This window comes from Calliphora vicina, chromosome 1 (assembly GCF_958450345.1).
Source record: "Calliphora vicina chromosome 1, idCalVici1.1, whole genome shotgun sequence".
NCBI classification, from domain to species: domain Eukaryota; kingdom Metazoa; phylum Arthropoda; class Insecta; order Diptera; family Calliphoridae; genus Calliphora; species Calliphora vicina.
Window position 1 is genome coordinate 158,711,157 of NC_088780.1, and position 26,720 is coordinate 158,737,876.

The 26,720-nt window shown below is 30.1% G+C and overlaps 2 protein-coding genes across 3 annotated transcripts in view; one reads left to right on the forward strand and one right to left on the reverse strand.

Moving 5' to 3' along the window:
• Positions 1-26,720, forward strand: part of Map205 (Microtubule-associated protein 205) — a 395,519-nt gene that overhangs the window by 84,159 nt on the left and 284,640 nt on the right. The gene's annotated exons all lie outside the window — the stretch shown is intronic.
• CCHa2 (CCHamide-2) overlaps positions 720-26,720 on the reverse strand; it is a 34,079-nt gene continuing 8,078 nt past the window's right edge. The window contains exons 1-4 of one of the 2 annotated variants that reach the window (XM_065516380.1): positions 19,243-19,584; positions 12,710-12,797; positions 3,285-3,499; positions 720-1,115 (exon numbers count right to left, since the gene is read on the reverse strand). In XM_065516380.1, the coding sequence (XP_065372452.1) occupies positions 1,002-1,115; positions 3,285-3,499; positions 12,710-12,785 (405 nt within the window). In that variant the 5' untranslated portion in view covers positions 12,786-12,797; positions 19,243-19,584 and the 3' untranslated portion in view covers positions 720-1,001. Of the gene's footprint in view, positions 1,116-3,284; positions 3,500-12,709; positions 12,798-19,242; positions 19,585-26,720 lie in introns of those variants that run through there. The other variant, XM_065516378.1, reaches the window with a different exon arrangement.

The window sequence follows — 26,720 nt, forward strand, 5'->3', positions numbered from 1 at the left end:
TTATAGTTCTTTTTTTATATTGTAATAATTTAAAATACATACGGTATGTTAATATTTAATGTGTAATATGTATTTAGGGTGCATATTTTTGTTTTTCATTTTGTGTGTTGTTTTATTTTTGTTCATTAATAACAAATGAAATGATATTTGGAACCTACTCACTTAAAATTAAAGATGAACAGAGCTTATAATAAAAAATTAATTAAACAGAGATCAGTGGTGAACTAAAATTAGATTGTATATAATAGTAATAGAGAAATGCTTAGAAAGTAGGAAGAACATAAAATGTTTTTCTATGATAGATTGATAATCTAGATAAAACTTGGGAAAATAAGATTAATGTTTGTATGTACTCGTTTAATATTATTAGTTAACATTTCAAATATTTATTATTTGTTTATTTTATTTTAGTTTGTTTTTATTATGTACACTTTTTTAAATAGTTTAAATAGTCTTTTGCTTTCCTTAGATATACACAAACAATTAACAAAGTTATATTAGGTTTTTTATCGTATTTTTTTTTGGTGATAGAGGAAGTTTTTTTTCTTTATTATGAAATATAAAATGCTTGATTTTATAATTACTGTTTTAACAAAAAATGTAACTGAAATTTTTTACCAGCCCTTTTTGTTTATTTTGTATTAAATATTTATGAAAAAATTTCAGTTAATCTTTTTTTAATATTTTTTTTAATATAAGTTTGTGACCATTTATTTATTTATTTTATATTTTGCTTTTCATCGATAGTATTTATTTTTGTATTTTTATTTACATATTATATTTTTAGTAACGTTTTTCACTTGGTTTTATACAGGAAATGAATCTCAAAATAAAATATAATATTAAGCGTTTTGTGTTAGTTAATCTTATTTTCAGAATTTCACCTTCTAAATTAAAACTAAATAATAAAAATAAAAATGTTTTGCATGTCTTTTAATTTTATGACTGTGAAATTCCTTGATAAGTTTAGTTTTCATTAAATTGTTTTTAGGATTTGCAATTTATTTATAGGAATTGTTATTAGTTGCTGGATTACTGTCGTGATTTAGGAATTCAGCTGAAAATGGATAGTCAATTTCGGGTATGCGTTCAGCAGCTGGTCTTCGATGGCCAAACTGAAATAAAGAAAAAAGAGAAGGAATTATTAGAATTTTTTATATCAAAAAGTTTTAAACATTTTTAAAAATATGGAAAATAAGTAACAGAACCTTCAGCAAAGGTTAAAACAATGTATGTCTTAAAAAATTATTATGGGCTTAAAAAATATTTTTCCCGATTTTTGTAGGTCCAACTTGCTATAGCTTTATATACATCGTTGCAATGGACTTTGAAATATCTATAATTAGATATCCATATTATTTATATTAATGACTTAGTAATCCAGATATAGATAAATAAAATCGAGGTGTCCCGGTTTTTTCCTTATATCTCAGCCATTTGTAGCAACCGAGCCGGGAGAATTCCCGATATATTGATGAATCAATTATGTTTGTAAGTTGATTTCAATATACTGACGGACAGATGGACATGGCTATATCGACTATAACGATTCAGAATATCTACTTTGAGATGTCGCAAATGTCAAAAATGATTTTTGCTTATATCTCAGACAGTTATGGTCCGATTTTCCGCAGTTTGAATATCGATCTAACCGGGACTATAGCGGATATATTGATGTATCAATCTTGTATGTAAATTATTTGGGGGTTTCGGAAAGTTGATTTCAACAGACAGAAATGTGTCGCCGTCTTTGGTGTGTCAAGATTGGCGATAATTTGAAAACCAGAATAATAAATGATTTTAGTGCTGCATAAGAGCAAAAAACTATGTATGTGATAAATAATGAATTAATAAGAGAGCAGTTTCAAAAATTATATAAAGATTTCGTGAAACAGTTACTGTAGAAACTCATATATTTGGCTTTGGTGTCGATTCGGCTGGTTCGTATGGTACCCAATGACGCTTTGTGTCGACATTTTCGAAGCAAAAAAAAACTTTGTTGTTTACACTATAATGTTCAATAACTAAGTGAGAATAAATGACAGATATGTGGCGTTCAAAATATACTCCATCTATTGAAAATCCAGCATTGTCAGCCATTGCATATCACGAGCTACCGTATTATTTCCAAAATTAAATGTTTCTGTGTTCAGCTTCAAACACATAGACTACAACAAGCTACCGACCACAATTTGTCAAAATCAAAAAAATACAATCGATTATTTTGAAGCCATCGCAGCTACACGACACCGTTGTCGCTGTAGCCAACTTAAGCTAATTTCTATTTTCATTGGCGACAATGAACAATATGTATCGAAACTAGAGTTTTTCACGGAAATTCCCGGGACCAGAAATCCCGGGAATTCCGGAAAATTTTCAATCCCGGCAAATTGTGCGAGAATTCCCGGGAATTATTTTCCTAAGTTTTATGTGATTTTTTTTGAACTTGATTTTCTCTAAAAGAGGCTTAAAGCTTCAAAACAAATGCAGAAGATTCATACAAGAAAAATTCATTATTCAAAATATTCCAAAAACTCGTGAATGTTCACGACAGTCACAGAATTCTATCCGATCGAAAATGGAATTATTTTAGTATTTTGCTTTTTCACAAAGAGTAAAACTAACATTTTTGGGATAAAACCACCACCTTCCGTGGAATTGAATTTTATTTAATATTATTGGGTTCTCTTCCAGTTTTAATTAACATTATTTAATAATCAAAACAATGCAATTCAAAATTAAAAAAAATAAAATATTTATTTTTTGAGAATTAACAGAAATAAATAGAAATTGAAGCCATTCCGATACAAATGTCAAATGGTGACAGGTTTGTATATAACCAATTTTTTTATTTCTATCCAATTACATTTTAAAACCAAAAACATTTTTTAGATTTTTAACGAAGTCTACATTCTTAAAATTTAATAATTTGTTCTAGGCGGGAATTCCCGGGATCCCGCAAAATGAAAAAGTCCGGGAAAAGAAAAACTAATCGAAACGCCAAACATCAATGTCAACTGGTTACGATGTTGCTGTCATTTTAATTATAATTAAGTAGCTGACTATGGGGCGATGAGTTCTAATAGTGTAATCAAATCAAACAAAAAGTTCTGTTAGCCTACATGTGAACAACATTGTTATAATTATTTTCTTCTGTAAATCTATAAGCCTGGCTCCGTGTGCATTGATGTCATTTGAAATTGTATTTCCTGAGTTGCAACGTTATTGCACTATATTATAAAATTATATTTCATATGTAGTTGCAGTTTTCGATTAACACTTACCCATGATTTCATCATTTTAATTAATTTGTATCTTGGTATTGCCTCCAGGTTACCATCTATTAACACATTTGCTTCACTGGGATAAAATTGCACCACAGTATCCGGACGTTCTTGTAAATTATTTAGTTCCATACCTGTTGCATCGCCCTGTTGTGTATGCAATGAACGTTTGCCATGACCACCATAGCAGGCATAACCATATGCATTACAGCCCTCTGTAAATAATCCAAAATAAATATATACACGTCATATAAGAACTTATAACATTATACAAGTAGTAGAGTAGACAAGGCTGTTTTATGTTTTCATTCATTCATCGACATTTTAACCCTCATTTCAATAAGGATGTCGTAGAGTAAAAATTAAAGAAAGAAAAATAAAACTTTGTAAAGAAAATTACCAAATTTTAACTTAAAGGCAAAGAGTATATTCTGTTACATGTGGAAGTGGAATACAAAAAGGCCAAAGAATAAGTCAGAAAGTTTTACATAAATTCAAAAATAAAGAAAAAACTCCGTTCAGACCATCTAAATTATAGCATTAAGCATACTTGTGGCAAGTTTAATTTCAATATAAATGCAATCTAATTGAAATATAATTTAAATTTGCTAGGGTTAAAAGGAAAAGTTAAAAAACATTTAAAAATAATAAGCATTTTATATACACGTTTAAAAAAGCTATAATACTTTTCATATTACTAATTTGCATACAGTGGTTTATAAAATTGAAAATTATAATCATTATTTTACATAATATTCTCATATGATAAATGAAGGACAGGTCCCAGTAATGAATATGCAAATAAGGCGATTAAGCTTATATCTTGAAGTCCTAGCAGTGATCTGTTTCAACTTCTGTCGTTACACCAAGGCGATCATATTAAATGACAAGTAGATAATTCTAGGGTACTAAAAACTTAGAGTACTTAATATGTTACGCTTTAGGGAACTCAATGATCAAGATATTCAAGACTGAGCATTATCTTGGTCGGATTGATTGTCAGCTCTCTTACTTCGTATCATTTAATGCTTAGATCAAGAGCTTGCTGCATTCTTTCCGAAATCGTTCCTTTATTAAATCTGTTTACAGTTTACACATTCATCAAAAATGCAATAGAAAAAACCGTACCGTCCTAACATTATTTAAAAATATCAACTAAAAAAGTGGCCACTTAAAATCGGTACGCATTGTAGTAATCATAACCACGCCCCCTGTTATCAAAATGGAGCTTTTCAGAAATGTTTTTAAAGAATTTTCAGAATTATATATAAAAAGAGAGTTTGGAAAAGCGATTGCTGTCATTTATAAGACATCACACATCTGATACAAAGTTTTAGCCAAGTTGTCATTACTCAAATACAACCATTAATTGGTATAATGAGAATAATATTGATGTTATACCAAAACACATCCATTAAACAAATTGCCCAAATCTTCGTCCAATCGAGATAAATTGGGCAATTGTTATACGTAAAGTGAAAAAGAGTGCAGGTACAGTAAATAACCAGATTTTGATGAGAACAAAGTGGAATAAATATTGATGAGAACAAAGTGGAATAACGGTAGAAGTGGGAAGAAAAATTGTGCAGCTATTAATAGGAGGCATAAAAAGAAAAGCCAGAAAATTTATTCGCAATAAAGACTCATAAACCTACAGTTATATTTTTTTTAAAGCTTAATAAATTACCTTTAATTTCATGTATAAAATGTTAACGTTGTTTCTTTTAAAAGTTATGCTCGCTTTAATCCGTACCGATTTTAAGTGGCCACTTCTTTAAATGATCATTAATAATGTTGGTTAAGGGTATCTCTAGGTGACTGTCCCGAACTAGTGATTTTACTTATCATTTAGGGTGACAACTAAGCAGATGACAATGAGACTGTCTGATAGCTGGTCCAAAGCAATCAACGCATTGGATTCAAATATCGGTTAAATACAGTCAGTTACCTTACTAGCTACCTAACTGATTACTTGATCATATACATAACTAGTTATTTTAACATGTACGGTTGCTAATTGACCTCAAAAAGTCAGTTAAAAAGAACTGTCATATACAGTCCAATAACCGATTGCTTGTAAAAGATCTTCTACTTATTTACTGCAATCATATATGAGGCCATCAGCGCAAAAGTGGTGTAACCCATAATTTTTGTTAGTTGCTGTTCCTCTTTAACGACATCTTCATGCATTGAAAAACCAACCAAAGCTGAAAAACGAAAAAGGAATTGTTGCACTTCATTCCGCCAACAGTGAGGTGTGTTATGATTAGACAGTTGACGAATAGCTCTTGTGCTATGTATTTTGATTGTACAGTGTCGGGGATGAGGTGTGTTATGACTAGACAGATGATGAATAGCTCTTGTACTATGTATTTTGATTAATTTCTTAATACACTTGTCCTAAAGTGGTGTAACTTGTAACTTGTTTATTATTTTAAATTGGGCCAAAATATCATAAATGCAGAAGTGGTGTAACCCAAATTTGTTCGTATAATATGTATTAACTTAATAAATAAAAAAAACACAAAGATATTGTAAATTTTGAAGTTCTTTTTATAAAGAAAAGAAACTAAATTCAAAAAAATGTTTACCAAATTTAAAATCTCCATTCTCTCCTAAGTAAATAATTTGAGGTTACACCACTTTTGCACTGATAGCCACATATATGACTGCTACAATCATGTGAATCTTAACTTTATCATATTATGGTTACCGCAATATTGACCATAATATTGTTAAAAAACATGAACAACTATATTTTTTCTCTGCGTGAGATTACCTTTAAATTTGTGATTTGCTTTAACGCGTAAATCTATTATTACAAATAATGATGAATTAATAACTGTTAAAAATTAAATTTTTTTATACTTTGTGGAAAACATTAAAAATGTTACCATGTAACAGGGCAACATTTATTTTTAGAAAACAAACATAAACAACAAAAAAACTCCCACTGTCCCTTTTTTAAATTGTCAAAATAAAAAAGTATAGGAATTTACTCCAACTGTTAATCGGTTTTCAAATTCTCCAGAGACTTTCATATTTGGTTAAACATTATGACCGTCAAAAGTGGGTTGTTGTTGTAGTTGATGCTTGTTAGATGTTTAAAGTTGTTTGGTTGTGGTTATTGCTGTTGATGGAAGTACCAGTACTTGTCCCAGCAGTTAAGCAAGTAGTCAATGTATCCCTTAAAGACAGTAATTGTCACAAATGTCTTATTTATATATTTTGGTCATTTGACACGTATGTGCTCTCTGTTGTGCAGAGAGAAGACAATTGGTTACTTTATACATCCCAAGTAATCTATCGTGAAGACAATTGCCACTTAAGTGTCTCTAAGTAATCTGGAGTGTAGTCACTTTAAACGTTTTGTGAATAATTCGTATAAACTGGTTTTATACAAATTGTATTTGCTTAAGAATACTGATATCCCATGCAACATAGCATGAAGTCAATAGTCACTTTAGTGTCTCTTAGTAACCTATAGTGAGGTCACTTAAAATTTTTTTTGTACTGCACTTTATTTTACCCACCAGAAGCGTTGACTACTTCCGATCAGCTATCCGATAGTCACATTGCATCAAAAGGATTAAAATAACTAGGCAAGTAGCTGATCAAGTAACCAGTTACAAATCTAGTAAGGTAACTGACGCTATGTAACCAGTATGTGAATCCAATTCGTTGCCTACTTTGGACCAGCTATTAGACAGGCCCATTGTAATCAAAAAGAGATAATTGACCGCCGGCTTAGGTATGCCCAAGATGAATTAACAAGTTGGCAGCGTAACTACAGCAATGTAAACCGTGTAAAGTGTCAAAAAAAAAAATTCAAAAAAACGCACTTTTATAAATGAAATAGTTTTTTTTAACTCTTTTAAAAATTTTATACACATAAAGCGGTGACAGATACTCACTTTTTTAAATATAAAATAATCTTTTTAATCTTATAACAAATTTAAAAATTTTTGTAAACAAGCTTTTGACATTTCACAAGGCAAAACACGAGTAGAGCAAAAAATAGTCAGCTGGCGTTACGCTGCCACCTGGTTAAATATGCCTTGGGTATGCCCGTGTTAAAATGACTATTGAAGTAACTAGCTTCCACCCTAAATGATGGATAAAATCACTAGTTCGGTACTGTCTCCTAGAACTGCTGGGGTGTTTTAGAACATTTACTCTTTAATCAACCACCACTTAATACAAACTTACAGGCAGGATCCACACATGCCATGTGAAAGTGATGTCAAGTATTTAAAATTAGTGTCCTTCTTTTTATACCCACCAGAAAAAATATGGTGGTATATAGTTTTGAACCCTACTGAATCCCGCATTTTGAAGTTATACTCCCAATAGTATAAGTAAATAAAAATATATGTTAATGACATTTTTTTTTTTATGGATTTTGACCTATTAATTGAATATTTTGAAAAGTATGTTTACTGATACCCCTTCCTATAAATACTCGTATATACTTATATAAAATCGGTTGGGAACATGCAATATTGTTTGCTTTATAACTCAGATGAGAAAATTTTTAATAATCACTAAGTTAGCATCACTTCATTCTCAGCTAAAGCACACTTTAATCAAATATGTTAATATGCATAGGGAGGGCTTACTGAACAAAAATATCTCCTGCTGAACTCTTTTCGGTTAGTTGAACTCAAGCACCACTCTTTTATTAACCATCCATCAGCTAAAGATTAAACAGCATCTACATATCTATCGTTCTATGCGTATGCATGTGTAAAAATATTCATACGAATACTTTAATTCTAAAGGGAATTTCTTTTTTTAAATTAGTCATAACAAGCAGTACGTATGTTCAAAGTTTTAAATAACACAATTTGTTTAATCTTTTTTTGGTTTTTTCGCAACATTGTTTAATTTGTTTTTATGTTTATGTGTACTATTTATTTATTTTTAACTTTATTTCGAATGTCAAAAATTGTCTATGGAGACATTAAAGACATTAAACCAAATAATTCAAATTTAGCGATATACCTATTTAGAAATATTTTTGGCATTCTTATCACTGGGAGCCAATGTATTCTAGACAAAGTTCAAGAAACGGTTTTTCTAATTGAACGTTTTTTTGTTTTAGATTTCCTAATCATTGTTTTGTGTTTTATTTCTTAAGAATTCTTTGATGGTTTCTCAATTCCAACTTAAATATGTAAAAATTATGTATATTTTATGAATTATTTACTTAAGAGAAATATCAAAAAAATCTTTATTTCATTAAATTAAGAGCACAACTTGCGTTCCAATGAATTGGTATCAAAAAAGAGCAACTATTGTGCAACATTATGTGTTAAATTGTGTTATTAGTGAAATTTTAAATTAAATTATGCAGAATGGACACATTCTGAGATTGTAGAGAGATTATAAATCACAAAATTATTTCATTTAACTAATATATTAATCTTCAGGTCCTAAGGTTTCCACCAATATCAAAAAACTTATCTAAAAAGCTTATATTTACTCTTCAAAAGCTCCACAAATCTTGTCCACTTCCAGAAATTATAATGGTTTTTCATATCTTGCATTAAGTCGGTCTTTCGTGATCAAGATTGGATAACGTGATGGGACGGATCATACTGATAATGATTTACCCATTCTTCGTTATTGCAGCACAATACATCTTTGTTTTAGCATCAAAAAATAGTAAAAAACGAAAATGTTTAAGGTACAAAGTTATCTTTGTGAGCTATTTAGAGTGCCTAGATGTGTTCAGATTGCATTGATATGTTCACAATAGTTGTTCAGCTTTACCGTAGTTACAACTTTGCCAAATATTATAAGTGAGAAATTAGAAGTCCCTGGAAGTCTAAAAAAGGGAAACATTTTTCTTCCTATATTTTTTCAGAAAAAAGTGCACGAAAAAGCTATTTTTTGGGAAAAAAATTTATCAAAATTTGTTTGGCGTACTCTTAGCTTTATTATTGCTATATAAAGTTAAGCGGTATCACCAAGTCTGAATTAGCTGTTGGCAAAAAACGGTGACATAATTTTTTGAGGGCTCACCGATTTTCAGAATCCGACTACAGGGTTTTACTATCCTTTGGTAGTAGAGTCAAACCTATACTGTCATAATCGTGTGTTTTTCCAAAAATCTTCATTTGTTGCATAGATCTATAAAGATGGTGTAGTTGAGTTTATGTTTTAAATTTGGACTTAAAACAGCAAAAGGAGGCTAAGCCAAAGGCCGAGAATATTCACGAGCCATTTAGAAGTTACAGATTTATTTTCACTTTTTTTAATTCCCCCACTGTGAGACAAACGTTTTATGGGTTCAAAGCATTTTATGGTGGATTTTTCCTAAGTTTGTACTAAATAAAAATCAAAGGATGACAGCTCAATTCCTGACAGTTCATCATTTGACTAACAATTAGTTTCCCTCAAATTTACCCATCCCTCAATTAATAGAACTTGCTTAAAATACTTATAACTATAAGGATGACAGCTCAATTCCTGACAGTTCATCATTTGACTAACAATTTGTTTCCTAACCTCAAATCTACCCATCCCTTAATTAATAGATATTAAATTACTTATAACTATATGTGGATTTATGAATTTCTTATTATTGTATAATTAAGTTGCATTTGTTCTACTTTGTACAGTTTCCTGATGATAACCAATTTTAAATCCTATGTTCTCGGATATTTGTAAGTTTGTGTGATAATTTTAAAACGTGGAAATTTAAGTTAAAAATGATAATTTACCTTTTCTAGTAACTGGCTGCCGTAGCGGCAGCAAATTAACTATGCACATATTTTTCTATACAACAATGTTGTTCTTATTCAGAAAGCAGCAAAAAAGCATAAAAAACAATAACGGTGAAAACGTAAACAAACTCGTATTTTTTTCATGCTCTTACCATTGTCATCCTTTCATTATTATTGTTGTTTATTTCTTTTTGTTTTGTTTTTTTTTCTTGCTTCAAACGGTTTCCATTTATGTGTGTTGTCAATTTTTCCGTATAGAAAACGGAAGTTCTTGTGCAATTTTCATTTTCTCTTATTTGTTTTTATGCATTGTTTTGTTTTTTTTCTTTTCTTGTTTTTGTATTAAATTATGAACATGAAAATTGTTGAATTGTTTAAAAGGACACAAATAAGGTTTTAACATATAGTAGAGTGGTACAAAGTTACCACATTTCAATGTATTTAAAAAGTTTTAGGAGATATTAACCTTAATATATTGGCTAAATTTCAACATCCTAAGATAATTTGAATACATCAAAGATCAAATTGATGTTCTTTGGTACATGATTAAATAAACCTAATTATTTGGATTGCAATCTGCTGTTTATATACACAGCGTCATCTTCTAATATTTTCATGAATTATCGATTTCTAGAGCATTTAGAAAGAAGCTTTAACAGTTAAAGTTGTTAAATTTCTAAGGGCCATTATTACAACTTGCCGTTATAGTTAAAGTTAACTTTAAGGGTATCTTTTTCTATTACTTAAAGTTACCTTTAACTATAAAGGGAAGTTATAATAATGGCCCTAAACAATATTAATAACATTGTTGGTAGACATGATGAATGTTTCGAGTAGTCTTGCAGACCGTTAAATTCAAATCGTTAATGCAACTTAGTAACAATTTATTCGGGTCTAATTGGATTTGTTTTTAAATTTAATTTCGAAATTCCACATTCTTTGAAATAATTGTAAGGAAAAACCTGAAAATATAATCTTTCTTCTTTTACCCAGCTCAACAATAGTTATGTAGTCTTAAACTAATAAAGAAATTTATTTTATTTGGGAACATGGACATTGGGGACCACCTTAAGGTGTGGGTATGATTTTATACATTATGGAATTGTATGATAAACTGAACAACAAAAGCAAACAACAGTTTACACGAGGATGCTGCCATTTATTGTTTGAATTATTTGGGTTAAAAAGAAAATGTAGGTGAAAATTATGCTTAAAAAATGGGTCATTATATAAAAGATATGAACATTTTGTTAAAGTTTAAATTGTACATAGTATGTTCTTACAACAAGTCAATCAGACTTGGATATTTAAATTGAGCTGAAATCTAACCAAAATAAACTTTTAACTGAAAGTACAAAATTATTTTTAAACTTAATTTTAATAACTTATGTATATGTCAGTTTGAAGGGTACATATCTGACAGTTATTCTCATTTAGTTATTGAAAATTACAGTGTAAACAACAAAGTTTATTTTTGCTTCGAAAATGTCAAATTTTGTACAAACAAAGCGTCATATGCGGGAAGTTTTGCTTTACTTCTTTAATTTGAAAAAAAGTTCCGATGAAGCTCACCGATTGCCAAAGCTTATGGTAAAATTGGGTACCTTACGAATTAAAGCCGAGAGGCCTTGAAAGATAATTTTGCATGCCAGAAATCGAACTATTAATTGCGATGAAAAATGGATCCATTACTACCGAATCGATATCAAAGCCAAATATCCGTGTTGCTGATTCATTTCAAGCGAGCATTGGCCAAAAAACGCCCAGAATATGCGGCCAAACATGAAACCGTAATATTCCATCATGACACCGCTCGGCCATATGTTGCAATACTTGTCGGACTACTATTTGTTACGATTGATGCAGAATGCACTCTCTGGAATATGCTTCACCTTAGAGCTGAGTATCCGAAATTGACTGGATTCATTCTTGGCCTCAAACGATGAGCAGTTCTTTTGACACGGAATTCATATGTTGCCATAAAGATGGGGAAAAGGTCATAGCTAACAATGGCAAATACTTTGAATAAATTTAAGCTAAGAATATAAATGTTCCATTCCTGGTGTCAATAGTCGTTTTAATGAGTTTCTTTTTCAATATTCTTAATCTTTAAAAGCAAAATTTTGTTGTTTTCTTAAAAAAAATTTAAATCAATACTTCTACAATATCAATACTAAGATTGATAAAACGTATAAGAAGTAAATAGGAACATTGACATTATTTAATTAACTCATTTTTTTTCTACTCAGTTATTTGTTTAACCTATAAATATAATGCAATGTTTACATTAGGTAAAGAAAGGAAATTGTTGGAAACATCATTGGAAAAAAAATAAAACGAAAATATTTAAAGGTATTATGCGTTTCAGCTGATGTTAGTAACATGCAAAAAGTATCAACCTACACATAGCATATCAGTCTACTTAGACTGGATTCTATCTGGGCCCTCTTTTCAAATTGTAAAATCGTGCAGTTTATAACTACATAACCTGTAATCCTGATGGGAAAGTGTATCTTAAAAAAACACCAAAATATGTAAACAATTGAATTTAAAAAAAAAAACAGATACGTTATTTAAATGTGTAGGGTATCATATATGTATACAGGCTTGTCCAACTAAGTATACTCTTTACTAGTTTTGTTTATTATTAAATTTGAGTATCTTTATTGTATTGAAAAATAAATTTGTACTTACTTTTAGCCTGACTTTGTTGGGCAGCCAAACACATCGTACAGATGACAACCAAGAAGAAGGATACTGAAAGTTTCATGTTTGCAGGAATCTGTAAAAAAATAAAGATAAATAATATGATTAAATACAATGATGTTTTAAAAGTAAAACAAATAGTACTTAAAAACGTTGTTTGCTATTTACAAGAAAATAAACAAGAAATTATATCAAATTTTCTGCTAAAAGGTTAACATCATTTAAAACTAAAACTTAAAACTACTGCTCAAAAACAACTAATCAGAATTATGAACAAAGCTATAATAGATGTTATATTCTGTGCAGAATATACAAATAGAATTAGTTACCGACTTATGGGGCATTCCAATAACTAAATGCCTCAATAGTTGTTGACCTCTTTCTGTAAAAACTTGTTACTGTAAAACATTAAAAATGTTGGCTTTACACGATAAGACTTTACAAAGAGAAAATTAAATGAAAATCCACTGGTATGTGAAAAAAGTATGAATAAAATGTTAAATTTTCATTCGTATATTCGTTCATTGTTTGATCCATGTAAACTGGGATTATGATGTCACACAACTTTCGATACGTTAAAACTAGTTGTATACGTTATTAATAGAATAGGTGACTTTAGACGAAAGGTTCGAATGAATTAATTCTTAATTCCATTTTCAAAATCAAATTAAATTGTATATCTAACCATTCCATTAATGAATTCATTGCGAATTAATTCATAGGCTTAATTCCTTTGTCATTTAAATGTATTGAATTAATTCCTTAGAGAATTCATTCTTTAAAGAATTTATACCTTATTGAATCATTATAATTTTCTTTAATGATTAAATTTTGAATGATTAAATTTTTCTTCAATTCAAATCTATTACAAAAAGGCCATTTTTTCAATTCATGTTGTAAATGATTAAGAGCAAATAAAAAAAAAACTAAAAGACGAATTTTAACAAAAATTTAATCATTCAAAGGTTGAATTCTGTTATTGATTTTATTTGCGTTAATGTCCCAGATGTCGTACGTAAAGTCTTATCGTCTATCTTCAAATTAATTCAATTTGTGCTTAATTCGCTAAAATCTTAATTAGGAATTAAACATATCAGCCATTCATTCCATAAACCCATTCCCAACATCTAATTATTTAGCTTCATTCGAAAGTTTTTATTAGCAGTTCTTTTGGCTCGGAATCCATATGTTGCCAGAAATATTGGAAAAGTTCATAGCTAATGGGCAATGCTTTAAATAAATTTATATTACATTTTTAAGTCATACACCCAATATCTTTGTATATTTACAGGTTACTCTGTAAATATTTTGACATGTCACAGAGCCCATATTAAAGGAATATGTATAATTAATAGTAAACTATAAGTATTAATATCAACTAATATCAACCCATTAATGACAAGATAAATTTGTGGCTAAACGGTCATAATTTCAATATTATTTACTATCAAAGTATTCATGTCAAACAAAATAAGCATCCATAATTTCTTTAGTTCAACAATTTATGTCAGATTAAAACTTTAACAATAAAAAAATACAAAAAACTAACAAAATTTATTTTGGACATGTTTTCAACAAAAAAACTCATTTTATTTACATTTGCAACTCTCCCAAAGGATGTACGAATCATGTGCATTAGGATGACCACCAAAAAAAAAACAATTCCAAACTAATGTGAGAAAATAAATAAAATTCAAACTTTTCACTTTTTCGCTAACATAATCGCAAACCCTTATCGTGAATCAATATTTCACATGAAATGTGTTAGGTTTTCCCATTTTTCGTTCATCAACATTGTTTACGTGAAAAATTCCCCTTGCTGTGAAATTTTTAGATGGAATTTTGTAAACAATAAACAGCTGTTACGAACTAAATCAACTATTGTGAATGAAAAGTTCATGGGAATATCACAATAGTAATTTTTTTTTCGAGGGAAATGGATATTTCATGGGAACATAAATATCACATGTTAGCCGATAGGGGCGAATGTGAAAAATAACATTAGAGAACAACTATCGCTAACATTAAAGTTTTGAGAATTACTTTCATTTACGAACTTTGACATCTTTATTTTCCTGGGGATCCCCATCCTAATGTAAAATGTGTATGGGGCATGTGGATTTGTAACTTTTGTTCTTTTAATTATTGTACAAATATTGTTATACGTATGCTATACAATTATTTATTTACCTGTTTATACTTATAAAAGATGTAATATTATTATGTTTTTATTTTGTTTTGTTCCAGTTATTGTAGTTGTTATATTTACAGTAAACAAACAAATATCATCGTCATAACATTTACAAAAAGTCAATTTAGACGTGATAGGAATTTGAAAGGAAATAAATTCTTGCCAAAAAACCAATAGATGATGCATGATACTATGATTAGATTGTATGACCGGTCGGTCGGTCATCAACTGAGCTTAAAAACTCTACCAACTTTACACGTGTCTAAAAGTATTTAATGTTTTCATTAGCCTAAGGTCAGATTGTGGGGTAAATGTACTCGCAGATGTTAGATGTTCTTTGCTATTTATGTTGTAAACATTTGATTCAATGCATAGAAGTTTTAGGGTATTAAAAGATTTATCAATTAAATTGAAATTTATTAAATTGCAATATTTATAAAATCTGACCTTTGGATTACTATTTGGTATAAAAAAATTATATTTCTCATCTTTACATTATTGCAAATAAATACGCAAACTAGTAACAAAAATGAACTCTCTGAAACTCACAACTTTTGAAATATAATGAATGGGCGTGGTAAAATTAAAATTCGAGTATTTTATGGGAGAGAAGGGCTAAAACTCTATTTTCTCTCTATATCTAAGTTCAAAACCGAAAACCGTTAATTATTGTTCGGTTTTTGTTTTGTTCTTTTTGAACTATTTTTAGCAGAAAAATAAATTATAACTGGAAATCAGACTAGTTATTATATAATATATTAATTTCAATTCATTTGGATGGAAAATGCTGACCTACCAGTAAATTACACGATTTGAGACCGGGAAATTCATCCACAAAATTCTTCTTATTTTAGTTTAGCATTTAAATAACTCTGAAAATAAAATTTTCTGAAGACATATTTCTATGTTTTGAAACAAGTAATAATAGTAAATTATACACAAAATATCCATAATTCAATAAAGAAAGATTCCTTAAAAACATATGACTAAAAATGCGGGATTTTTTTACTTTTTATTTTGAAAACTTTGTATAATATAAATTTATTCAAAGTATTGGAAATTGTTAGCTACGACCTTTTCCCATCTTTCTGGCAACATATGGATTCCGAGCCAAAAGAACTGCTCATCTTTTGAGGCCAAGAACGAATCAAGCCAATATCGGATACTCTGTTCCAAAGTGAAGCGTATCCCAGAGAGAGTGTTCTGCATCGATCGAATCAAATATAAGTCGGACGGACTTCCCAACCACTTCATTCAAAATACTTTTTAACAGGTATTGCATCATGTGGCCGAGTGTTGTCATGATGCACAGTGGGGCAAATATCAAAATTTTTTGGAAATAAATCTAAAATATATATAAACGGCTGGTCCGATCGGGCGTAGCCAAGGAGTATTCGAGGAAAGCGCTCTGCTAGGTCTTTTGAAATATGTAATAAAATCTTGATTTATTAACAAAACTCAAAGAAATGTTCAAGTCGTGAAAGGGTCAAATCCCAAAAATTGGTATTATTTGAAATTTTTTATACCAAAATCTTCTCCGTAAAGATAACTTACAGAAAAACATCAAATTTTTATATGTTCTTAAATAATGTTTTTTAATAAAATAGAGTTAGTCACCTTTTCGCCCAAAAACAGCAAAAATCAACTATTTTTGGAAATTTTATATTGAAAATCGTATATTTTTGGATCCATAATTGATATTGCTCTGAAATCGTCTGTATAACAAAACAAATTCGATTAAATTCGCCCTATATTTTTTAAAAAAGCGAAAATAATTATAATTAAAAAGCGAATAACTCGTAAATTGTAAGAGATAAATAGCACACATGGGATAAAACCACCAAATACAGAGCATTACCTTAGAGCCATGGATATTTGACATTGGTATCGATTCGGCTGGTTTCACATACGGTCTCTTACTCTTCAGATTATTGTAATGGATCCATTTTTCATCACAAGTAATGATTCGGTGCATAAATGATTTTCTGTTATAGCGTTCAAGCATAATTTTGGACATACAAAATCGTCTTTCAAGGTCTCTCGGCTTCAATTCGAATGGTACCCAATTTTCCTGCGATCTTTGTATTCCGAAACCGATGATACACATTCACCATAAGCTTCGGAGATCAATCAGCGGCACTTTTTTTCAGATTAAAGAAGTAAAGCAAAACTTCCCGCATATGAAGCTTTGTTCGCCATTTTTGAAACAAAATAGCTTTGTTGTTTACACTATAATGTTCAATAACTAAGTAAAAAAAAATAACTGACATGAGATATTAAAAACTAAAAACTTTTTTATCTCATTTCATCCTGACTAATGTAGAAACCCATAAAGGGAGAATGAGCAAAACTTTTAGTTTATTCTAAAAAAAAACTTAAATTAATAAACCTAGAAACACGAAAAATAGACAGACACTAAATGCAACTTGTGGCGGCATGTAGGCAAGCACTTTAACCACTACACGTTAAAGTGCTTGCCTACACAACCAAGCACCCCAGGGATCAAGCCTGGCAGAGGACAAAACATGTAAACCATGGTTTTCGAGTTTTTAAAAATTAACCTCCCTCTAAACAATCCATCCAAGAAGCCCCCTGACCACTCATCCACCTGGAAAAGAGGATAACATCATGGAAAAGGTCAGGCAGTCCGCCACCCCCTGGGTGAAAAAGGTAGGAATCAAAGATCAGCAAGGTTCCCCACCACTACACCAAATACACAGAAGGAAGGGCGTTGTTTCTAGGCAACGACAGATGGCAGCACCATTATCCTAGACCAGCTACAGCAGACCAATCATCTACTTAGCTGGATCAACAACCGATTAACGAAACTGACACAAGGAAATAATAACAATCGATTGAATCCTTATAGCAACATCATACATGTATTCGAAGACCCGCTACATCAGACCAATCATCCACTTAGCTGGAACAACAACCGTTTAAACTGATACAAACAATAACAATGGATTTAATGGCAACATAGTACATGGAGACGCACGATACTCCAAAAATTAAGACAGTGCAATCTACATGAAATATGCGAAAAACAACTACTTCAACAATTCGTGTAAGATGGAGATGCCTTGTGGAAGCCAAATGCCCCCAAGTAATGGTAATGGAGAAAAAAATGCAACTAAACTTAAATATCTTTTAAACTATAAGAGATAATTTAGAGAAATAAATAGGATGCTTTATAACAAAGTAAATTTCATTGTAAACAAGTTAGGAGCTCTACAAAGTTTTCACTGAAGCTGAACGACTTTGATACACTGTATCTTACCTTGAGTTCACAAATTTTATTTTCTGAAAGCTTATGTCCTCTACGATTCGTCCCAACCTTATTTTGCAAATGATCCAGTATTTTGAAAGATAAAGATTTATTACAAGTTTTTTTCAATTGACCCAATGTGCAGTGTAGGCTATCATAGGCCTGTCTATGCTGCTCTCTTACTTGTGATTTAATTTTTTTTCAAGGATTTAACAGAATTTTTTTTATTTAACTTCCGCCTTTAGTATTAAATACAAAGAATTATTTATATGTATTTACATTTTCTTAACATCCAAGTATTTTATTTGACTTTTTCTTACAGGCCACCTTTTAAAGGATGATGTTCATTTATTTTTAATTCGTTTAAATCTCAATGGTAAGTGAGTGAATGACTGACTGTTTATGTTTCTATATTTTTGTCTACACATATTTGAAGTTTACTTTTTATATCTATTTAGTTTTAATAGCCTCTGGGCATTATTTTAATAACATTATTATAAATATCTTTATAATAATGTTGTTGAGATTTATTTGTGTTTAAATTGTGTGGGTGTGTAAACTAATTTCATAATACATACATCCTTATTGACTTCTTAGAAGAAAAGTTAATAGTTTGATTATGGAGAAATTGTTGGTTTGTGTGTTCAACATTATAATTAATTACAGTGTAAATTTTAAAACTCAATTTGTTTAACCCTACTCACATTATATTGTTTAATTAACCATCAACTGATTAGAGTGTGGTAAATATGCATAATTTTATTAGTTTTATTAACTCTTAAAGGAGCTCTCTTTTACAAAAGTTTGTACTCAAGACCAATCAAACTAGTTCAACTTGAACCGGACATTTTTTAGGTTACTTTAGCCGACGGTGTTCTGAAATCGGCAAATATTTATTAGTCCATACTTATTACTAATTTAAGCTTTAACACATTAAAGTTTCTTTAAAGTCCACAGATAGCTTTGTGAAAAAGCTTAAAGCTCTTGTAATTCCTTATCAACTTTTCTATGACCTCGTAAAGGGTTAATTTATTTGTGTTTTTGTATTGAGCTTTAACTCACCTTATTTGATGATTTTATTGAGAAATTCTTTCAGTAAAAAAAATAAACTATTTTATTATAATTAGAGGTCACAGGATAATCACTTAATTGATGTGTTTTAAATATAACAAATTAGCTTTATCAATTTAATTGATAATTTTGTATTTTTTTCTTCCTTGTTAATTTACAATATTTAAATATTTAATTGCTTGTTAAATAAGTTTAAATTATTAGGTACTTGTTTAAAATCACAGATAGTTTTCACTTAAATTTTATCAAAGAAATACAAATTTCACTACGTCTTCTGCCACAGGATCTTTTTTCTTTTTTTTTAAATATTTTTTCTCACACAATTTTTTTTCTTTTTCGATCTTGAGTTCAGCGAGACTCTATACAGTTCGACCAAGTACGTTTTACATTTTTCGAATGTTGCCGACTTAATGAACGGTTTTTGAGATTTGGAGAGCTTAATATAGAAATATTTTATTTTGAAATACATAGTATGCATGTAAATTAATGATTATTTTAAAATTGAGCTTAACAATAAAAATAGAGAAAAAGAGAATTTTCTTTTTACATATTAGGTATTCATATTTTTGTATAAGAGACCCCATAAAAAAGGGAGGTGTTAGCTTATTTTAAACAAATCTCTAATTGGTTTTCTAAGCAAAACGTGTGCACAAATTGACATTATTTATTTGTTGAACATTAAGCAATACATTTTTAAGTTCAAAATCCTTTAAAAATATAGATACTGCTATTCAATTTCCTGTTTCCTGTTTATTAATTTCTTCTGTTGTCTTTAAAATCATTAACCTTTTACCCATTCTTGTTTACAAAAATATAAAAATGAGTCCATTTAATAAAAAATCAAAGTAAAAAACATCAGCGACTAGACGCCGCTTAAAAAACCTCTAAAGGAATAAAGAAAATAAACCATGGTATTTTTGTTGCAATTTCTATTTTAAGAATTGTAATTCAATTGTTATTATTATTATTGTAAAAGACATTTAAATACTAGATTTTAACATAGTATTTACAGACTCACTTGCAATTAAATTGATAAATGTTTATTTTTTTTTTGTATTTTTCAATACAACAATTAAATTGTTTATTACAAGTCGTCGTAACCACTAAAGCGAACAAAAATAATAAAACTGCTCCTCCTAGCTCTTCCCAACCCAACTCATTATCACTACTCACTCATCAACTGCTTGCTGCTGATGGCATAATAATAATAAAAATGCAAATAATAAAAAAACCATCATTATTATTTTCCCACCCATCAATATTTGTTGCTTTTTGTTTCTGTTGTTGTTTATATTGAACTTTTTGCTCTGATTTCTGTGTTTATAGGAAGGCGTTAGGTTTTTTTGTTTTTTAAAAAAAATACTGATAATTCAGGGTATGAACTAGTTTATTGGAAACTAGTTTTTTAGATCACTTTAAAAATAGAAAGAAGGATATTTTAAAAATAAAGTGATTTCAATGAATATCTATGTCTGTAAATTGATTATGAAAATGTACAGTAAATACAGCTTTAATTGATGGTTGCTGCTAGTTCTAGTTCTAGTTCAGTTCTAGTTCAGTTCTAGTTCAGTTCTAGTTCAGTTCTAGTTCAGTTCTAGTTCAGTTCTAGTTCAGTTCTAGTTCAGTTCTAGTTCAGTTCTAGTTCAGTTCTAGTTCAGTTCTAGTTCAGTTCTAGTTCAGTTCTAGTTCAGTTCTAGTTCAGTTCTAGTTCAGTTCTAGTTCAGTTCTAGTTCAGTTCTAGTTCAGTTCTAGTTCAGTTCTAGTTCAGTTCTAGTTCAGTTCTAGTTCAGTTCTAGTTCAGTTCTAGTTCAGTTCTAGTTCAGTTCTAGTTCAGTTCTAGTTCAGTTCTAGTTCAGTTCTAGTTCAGTTCTAGTTCAGTTCTAGTTCAGTTCTAGTTCAGTTCTAGTTCAGTTCTAGTTCAGTTCTAGTTCAGTTCTAGTTCAGTTCTAGTTCAGTTCTAGTTCAGTTCTAGTTCAGTTCTAGTTCAGTTCTAGTTCAGTTCTAGTTCAGTTCTAGTTCAGTTCTAGTTCAGTTCTAGTTCAGTTCTAGTTCAGTTCTAGTTCAGTTCTAGTTCAGTTCTAGTTCAGTTCTAGTTCAGTTCTAGTTCAGTTCTAGTTCAGTTCTAGTTCAGTTCTAGTTCAGTTCTAGTTCAGTTCTAGTTCAGTTCTAGTTCAGTTCTAGTTCAGTTCTAGTTCAGTTCTAGTTCAGTTCTAGTTCAGTTCTAGTTCAGTTCTAGTTCAGTTCTAGTTCAGTTCTAGTTCAGTTCTAGTTCAGTTCTAGTTCAGTTCTAGTTCAGTTCTAGTTCAGTTCTAGTTCAGTTCTAGTTCAGTTCTAGTTCAGTTCTAGTTCAGTTCTAGTTCAGTTCTAGTTCAGTTCTAGTTCAGTTCTAGTTCAGTTCTAGTTCAGTTCTAGTTCAGTTCTAGTTCAGTTCTAGTTCAGTTCTAGTTCAGTTCTAGTTCAGTTCTAGTTCAGTTCTAGTTCAGTTCTAGTTCAGTTCTAGTTCAGTTCTAGTTCAGTTCTAGTTCAGTTCTAGTTCAGTTCTAGTTCAGTTCTAGTTCAGTTCTAGTTCAGTTCTAGTTCAGTTCTAGTTCAGTTCTAGTTCAGTTCTAGTTCAGTTCTAGTTCAGTTCTAGTTCAGTTCTAGTTCAGTTCTAGTTCAGTTCTAGTTCAGTTCTAGTTCAGTTCTAGTTCAGTTCTAGTTCAGTTCTAGTTCAGTTCTAGTTCAGTTCTAGTTCAGTTCTAGTTCAGTTCTAGTTCAGTTCTAGTTCAGTTCTAGTTCAGTTCTAGTTCAGTTCTAGTTCAGTTCTAGTTCAGTTCTAGTTCAGTTCTAGTTCAGTTCTAGTTCAGTTCTAGTTCAGTTCTAGTTCAGTTCTAGTTCAGTTCTAGTTCAGTTCTAGTTCAGTTCTAGTTCAGTTCTAGTTCAGTTCTAGTTCAGTTCTAGTTCAGTTCTAGTTCAGTTCTAGTTCAGTTCTAGTTCAGTTCTAGTTCAGTTCTAGTTCAGTTCTAGTTCAGTTCTAGTTCAGTTCTAGTTCAGTTCTAGTTCAGTTCTAGTTCAGTTCTAGTTCAGTTCTAGTTCAGTTCTAGTTCAGTTCTAGTTCAGTTCTAGTTCAGTTCTAGTTCAGTTCTAGTTCAGTTCTAGTTCAGTTCTAGTTCAGTTCTAGTTCAGTTCTAGTTCAGTTCTAGTTCAGTTCTAGTTCAGTTCTAGTTCAGTTCTAGTTCAGTTCTAGTTCAGTTCTAGTTCAGTTCTAGTTCAGTTCTAGTTCAGTTCTAGTTCAGTTCTAGTTCAGTTCTAGTTCAGTTCTAGTTCAGTTCTAGTTCAGTTCTAGTTCAGTTCTAGTTCAGTTCTAGTTCAGTTCTAGTTCAGTTCTAAGAGATATCTCCAAAAAAACGCATAAAATGCTAAATTAGGTGCTAAATTACCCCTGTAGGTTGTCGATTTAGGAGACTATGGAATTATTTCGGTATAAAATGAAAACTTCTAACAAATGGTGGTACACTTATTTAATATGTTGACGAAATGTCCTGATGATATATTTTTGACCCCATTCAGTCCATTGGTATATAATTTTAGGGCCATATGGATATATATACAATCTATCTATGCCTTTTTAAGAGCTTGTGGAAGTAGCCAAATCGGGGTTGTCATAGAATCCAATCATTGTCGGAATCGGTTTTGAAACGACAGAAAAAGTAAATTGGTCTCGTGAATTCAAAAGTTATCGGTTTCATAATAATTAAATTCGTAATCGATTAAACAAAAAATTACATTGGATTTCCTAAGTCAAATGTATATTTTCTGCCGTTTTCAAAACAGATTCCGACAGTGATTGGATTATATGACTAACTCAGATTCATGTTTTTTCTTTATTTGTTCCACAAATCCTAGATGATGTCTTATTCTAAACAACCTTTGCAAAATTCTTGCTGGTAAATCAAAAAAAAATCTTTTTAAAAATTTAATTTTTCAAAAATTTACATAAATTCTCTTACACTTGTTGCTATGTAAAATCGCACTTTAATCTACTGCCAAGTTAAACACAAACAACAGCATGTAGGTCAAGACAAAATTATATAAAAAAAATAATTTGGAACATTTATTGAAATACAATTCAAGCGCCTACAATTTCAAATCTAAAATAATAAAAAAACAAATTTATTTCAACATGCAAAAACATAAATAAATTATGTAGATTTATTATCAATGCACTCTGAAAATAAAAAAAATATAATACTTTAATTTCAGTGGGTAGATTTGATAGTTAATAGAATAGAAACAGCAGATTTATAAACTACTCAACTACTAAATTTTGCTACTGCCAGATGCTTTAGGACATTAAATCAACATTTTATTATTGAAATGAAACGTAATGACATGTATGAGATGTGTTTGTTTTTTAACCTGATAATAGACACATATTTCCAGTGTATAATGAATAATGAAGTAAACAAAAAATACTTATACCTACTACAGTACACATGGTTTTAATACGAATTGCATTTTATTTAAATGGATGTATGTATTTTTTGAATTTAATGTGATTAAACGAAAAATAACAAATCATTAGCTTAGTATACAAACGAGCTAAGCCCAATTTTTATAAAAATTTAGATTTTAATATAAAACGCTAGAATAAGTAAAATTACACTGTTTACAATTATGTATTTTTTTCGTTCGTTATTGTGTGAAAATTTCCAACTTGCCTTTATTGGTTTATTTATTAATTTCAAAATTTTTTTAAAAAAAATATTGGATCATTTTGAAATTAATGATCATTTCGAATCATGATAGCAACTATAGAGACATAGAGACTTTAAATCAAATTACAGAGTTAATATTATAAAAATAAAGTACAAATGTAATAAGAAAATGTGTTAAGTTCATTAAAAAAAACCAAATAAGTTAAAAAAATAAGCTAAGACCGAAAAATGGACTTACAATTCAGAAACGAAAATTCGAAACAAACCAAATAAGTAATAAAATTGCATTGACAGAACGTTTTTTGTGTCTACGGGTGGATTATTTTGTAATTCGATATGAAAAATGGACTTAGCTCCTTTGCACACTAAGCTAACAAAATACGAGTAAGCATGAAATTAAAAAAGACAATAATAAGGAACAAAATCATTGGGAGCTACTCAAGCAGCAATTTCAAAACGTTTGCGAGCAGCAGGATGCATCCAAAAGCAGAAAAATTGGGTACCATACGAATTGAAGCCGAGAGACCTTGAAATGTCCGAAATGATGATTGAACGCTAAAAAGAAAATCATTTATGCACCGAATCATTGCTTGCGATGGAAAATGGATTCATTACAATAACCCGAAGCGTAAGAGATCGTATTTGAAGGCCGACCTAAAGCCAAATATCCATGACACTAAGGTAATTTTCTGTATTTGGTGGGAACAAAAGGGTCCTATCTATTATGAGCTGCAGAAATCCGACCAGACCATCACAGGGAACTTGTACTGAACGCAACTGATTCGTTTGAATCCATTGGCCGAAGAACGTCCAGAATATGCGGCCAGACATGAATGCGCTTTATAGTCCAGACCGTGCCCCGTCCGACTACTATTTGTTTCGATCGATGCAGAATGCTCTCGGAACAGTATCCGAAATTGGATTGATTCGTTCTTGGCCTCAGAAGAGTAGTTCTTTTGGCTCGGAATCCATATTTTGCCAGAAATATGGGAAAAGTTACCGTTATTATTAAAATACCGCTAACGAAGTAAACCAAATTTGATTCCGTATCAAATCGCTAAACAGCTTAGTTCAAGAATTATTACTTAAGAATCCAATCAGAATATAAAAAAAAAACAATTTATATCACAGTAGTTTCCCTTCCTTAATATGTTGCACCCTAAATATTCAAATCTATACTAAGTACTCTTTGTTAATCCCCCGGTTAAACAGATTGTTTTGATTAATTCTTAATTATTTGCAATTGATAATTTTGATGATTAGAAATACATACAAAATACACCTAGAAAGCAGATTTCTTAGGAATGAAAAACAATTGCGGCTGTTGTGACCTTTAATATTGAATTTTATTTATTTGTTTTATAGGTGAGCGGCCATTTAAAAGGTTTATTGTTTCCTTCTGATATGGATTTTTATATAAAATAAATATAGCATTATTGTTTATTTTTATATACAGTGAGTGACAATACAATGGAAAGCTTTTGTTCAAAACTATATTTTGAATTTCAGTTTTCAAATACATGACCTTTTACCAAATATATATATTTCTGAATGAATTAAAATTTAGGTTCTTTGCTAAAATACATATAGACAATATGAGCTTTTTTAAACATTAAAATTGATTGGGTGTATGACTTAAAAATGCGGGATTTAAAATAGATGAACGGGGTTTTTGTTTTTAATATCTTATTTGTCGTTATGAAGGGTACATATCTGTCATTTATTCTCACTTAGTTATTGAAAATTAATTATAGTGTTAACAACATTTTTTTTTGCTTCGAAAATGTCGAACTTTGAGCCAACAAAGCGTCATATGCGGGAAGTTTTGCGTTACTTTTTTTAATTTGAAAAAATTTACCGCTGAAGCAAATCGATTGCTGACCCAAGCTTATGGTGAATGTGTTTAATCGGTTTCAACATGTGAGAGATGTTTCGTGCAGAAGTGGTAACTTTGACACGGAAGAAAAAGATCGCCCATGCCAGCCAAAAAAGTTTGAAGACCAAGAATTGGAGGCATTACTCCATGAAGATTGTTGTCAAACTCAACACGAGCTTGCATATGAATTGAGAGACCTTGAAAGACGATTTTGTACAAAATAATTTTGGAACGAATCATTAGCCAAATTCAACTATCTATGGCGCTAAGGTAATTCTCTGTATTTGGTGGGAGCAAAAGGGTCGTATGTATATGTTATGAGCTTCTGAAATCTGACCAGACCCTCTCACGGAACCTGTACCGAACGCAACTGATTCGTTTGAGGCAAGCATTTTTTGTAACTCAAGACATGCGATTTTTGAGTCAAAACTTTTATTTTAATATATATCCCACTAAGAGACCAAAAAGCTCTTAACGGAATAGACCTAAGCTTTCTTTTAAGCAAAAAAAGGTTCATTTTGAAAAAAAAGTCAAAAAAGTTTTAGATTTTGCTAAAAAAAATTTAAAAAATTGTATATATTGAGTTATAAAACATATAACTTGGTAGATATCCCACTCTCAACCCACTAAGCGACCAAAAAGCTCTTCAAAGAAATAGTCAAAAATTGTCAAAAAAAAGCTCTTAAAGGAAAAGATCTAAGCCTTCTTTTGAACAAAAACAAATTAAAAAAAGGGTCGGCTCATTTTGAAAAAAGTCAACAAATTTTTGAATTTTTGATTTTGCAAAAAAAATAGTCAATTGTCAAAATAAAAGCTCTTAAAGGAAAAGATTTAAGCTTTCTTTTGAGCAAAACAATAAAAAAAAGGGTCGGTTCATTTTGAAAAAAGTCAACAAA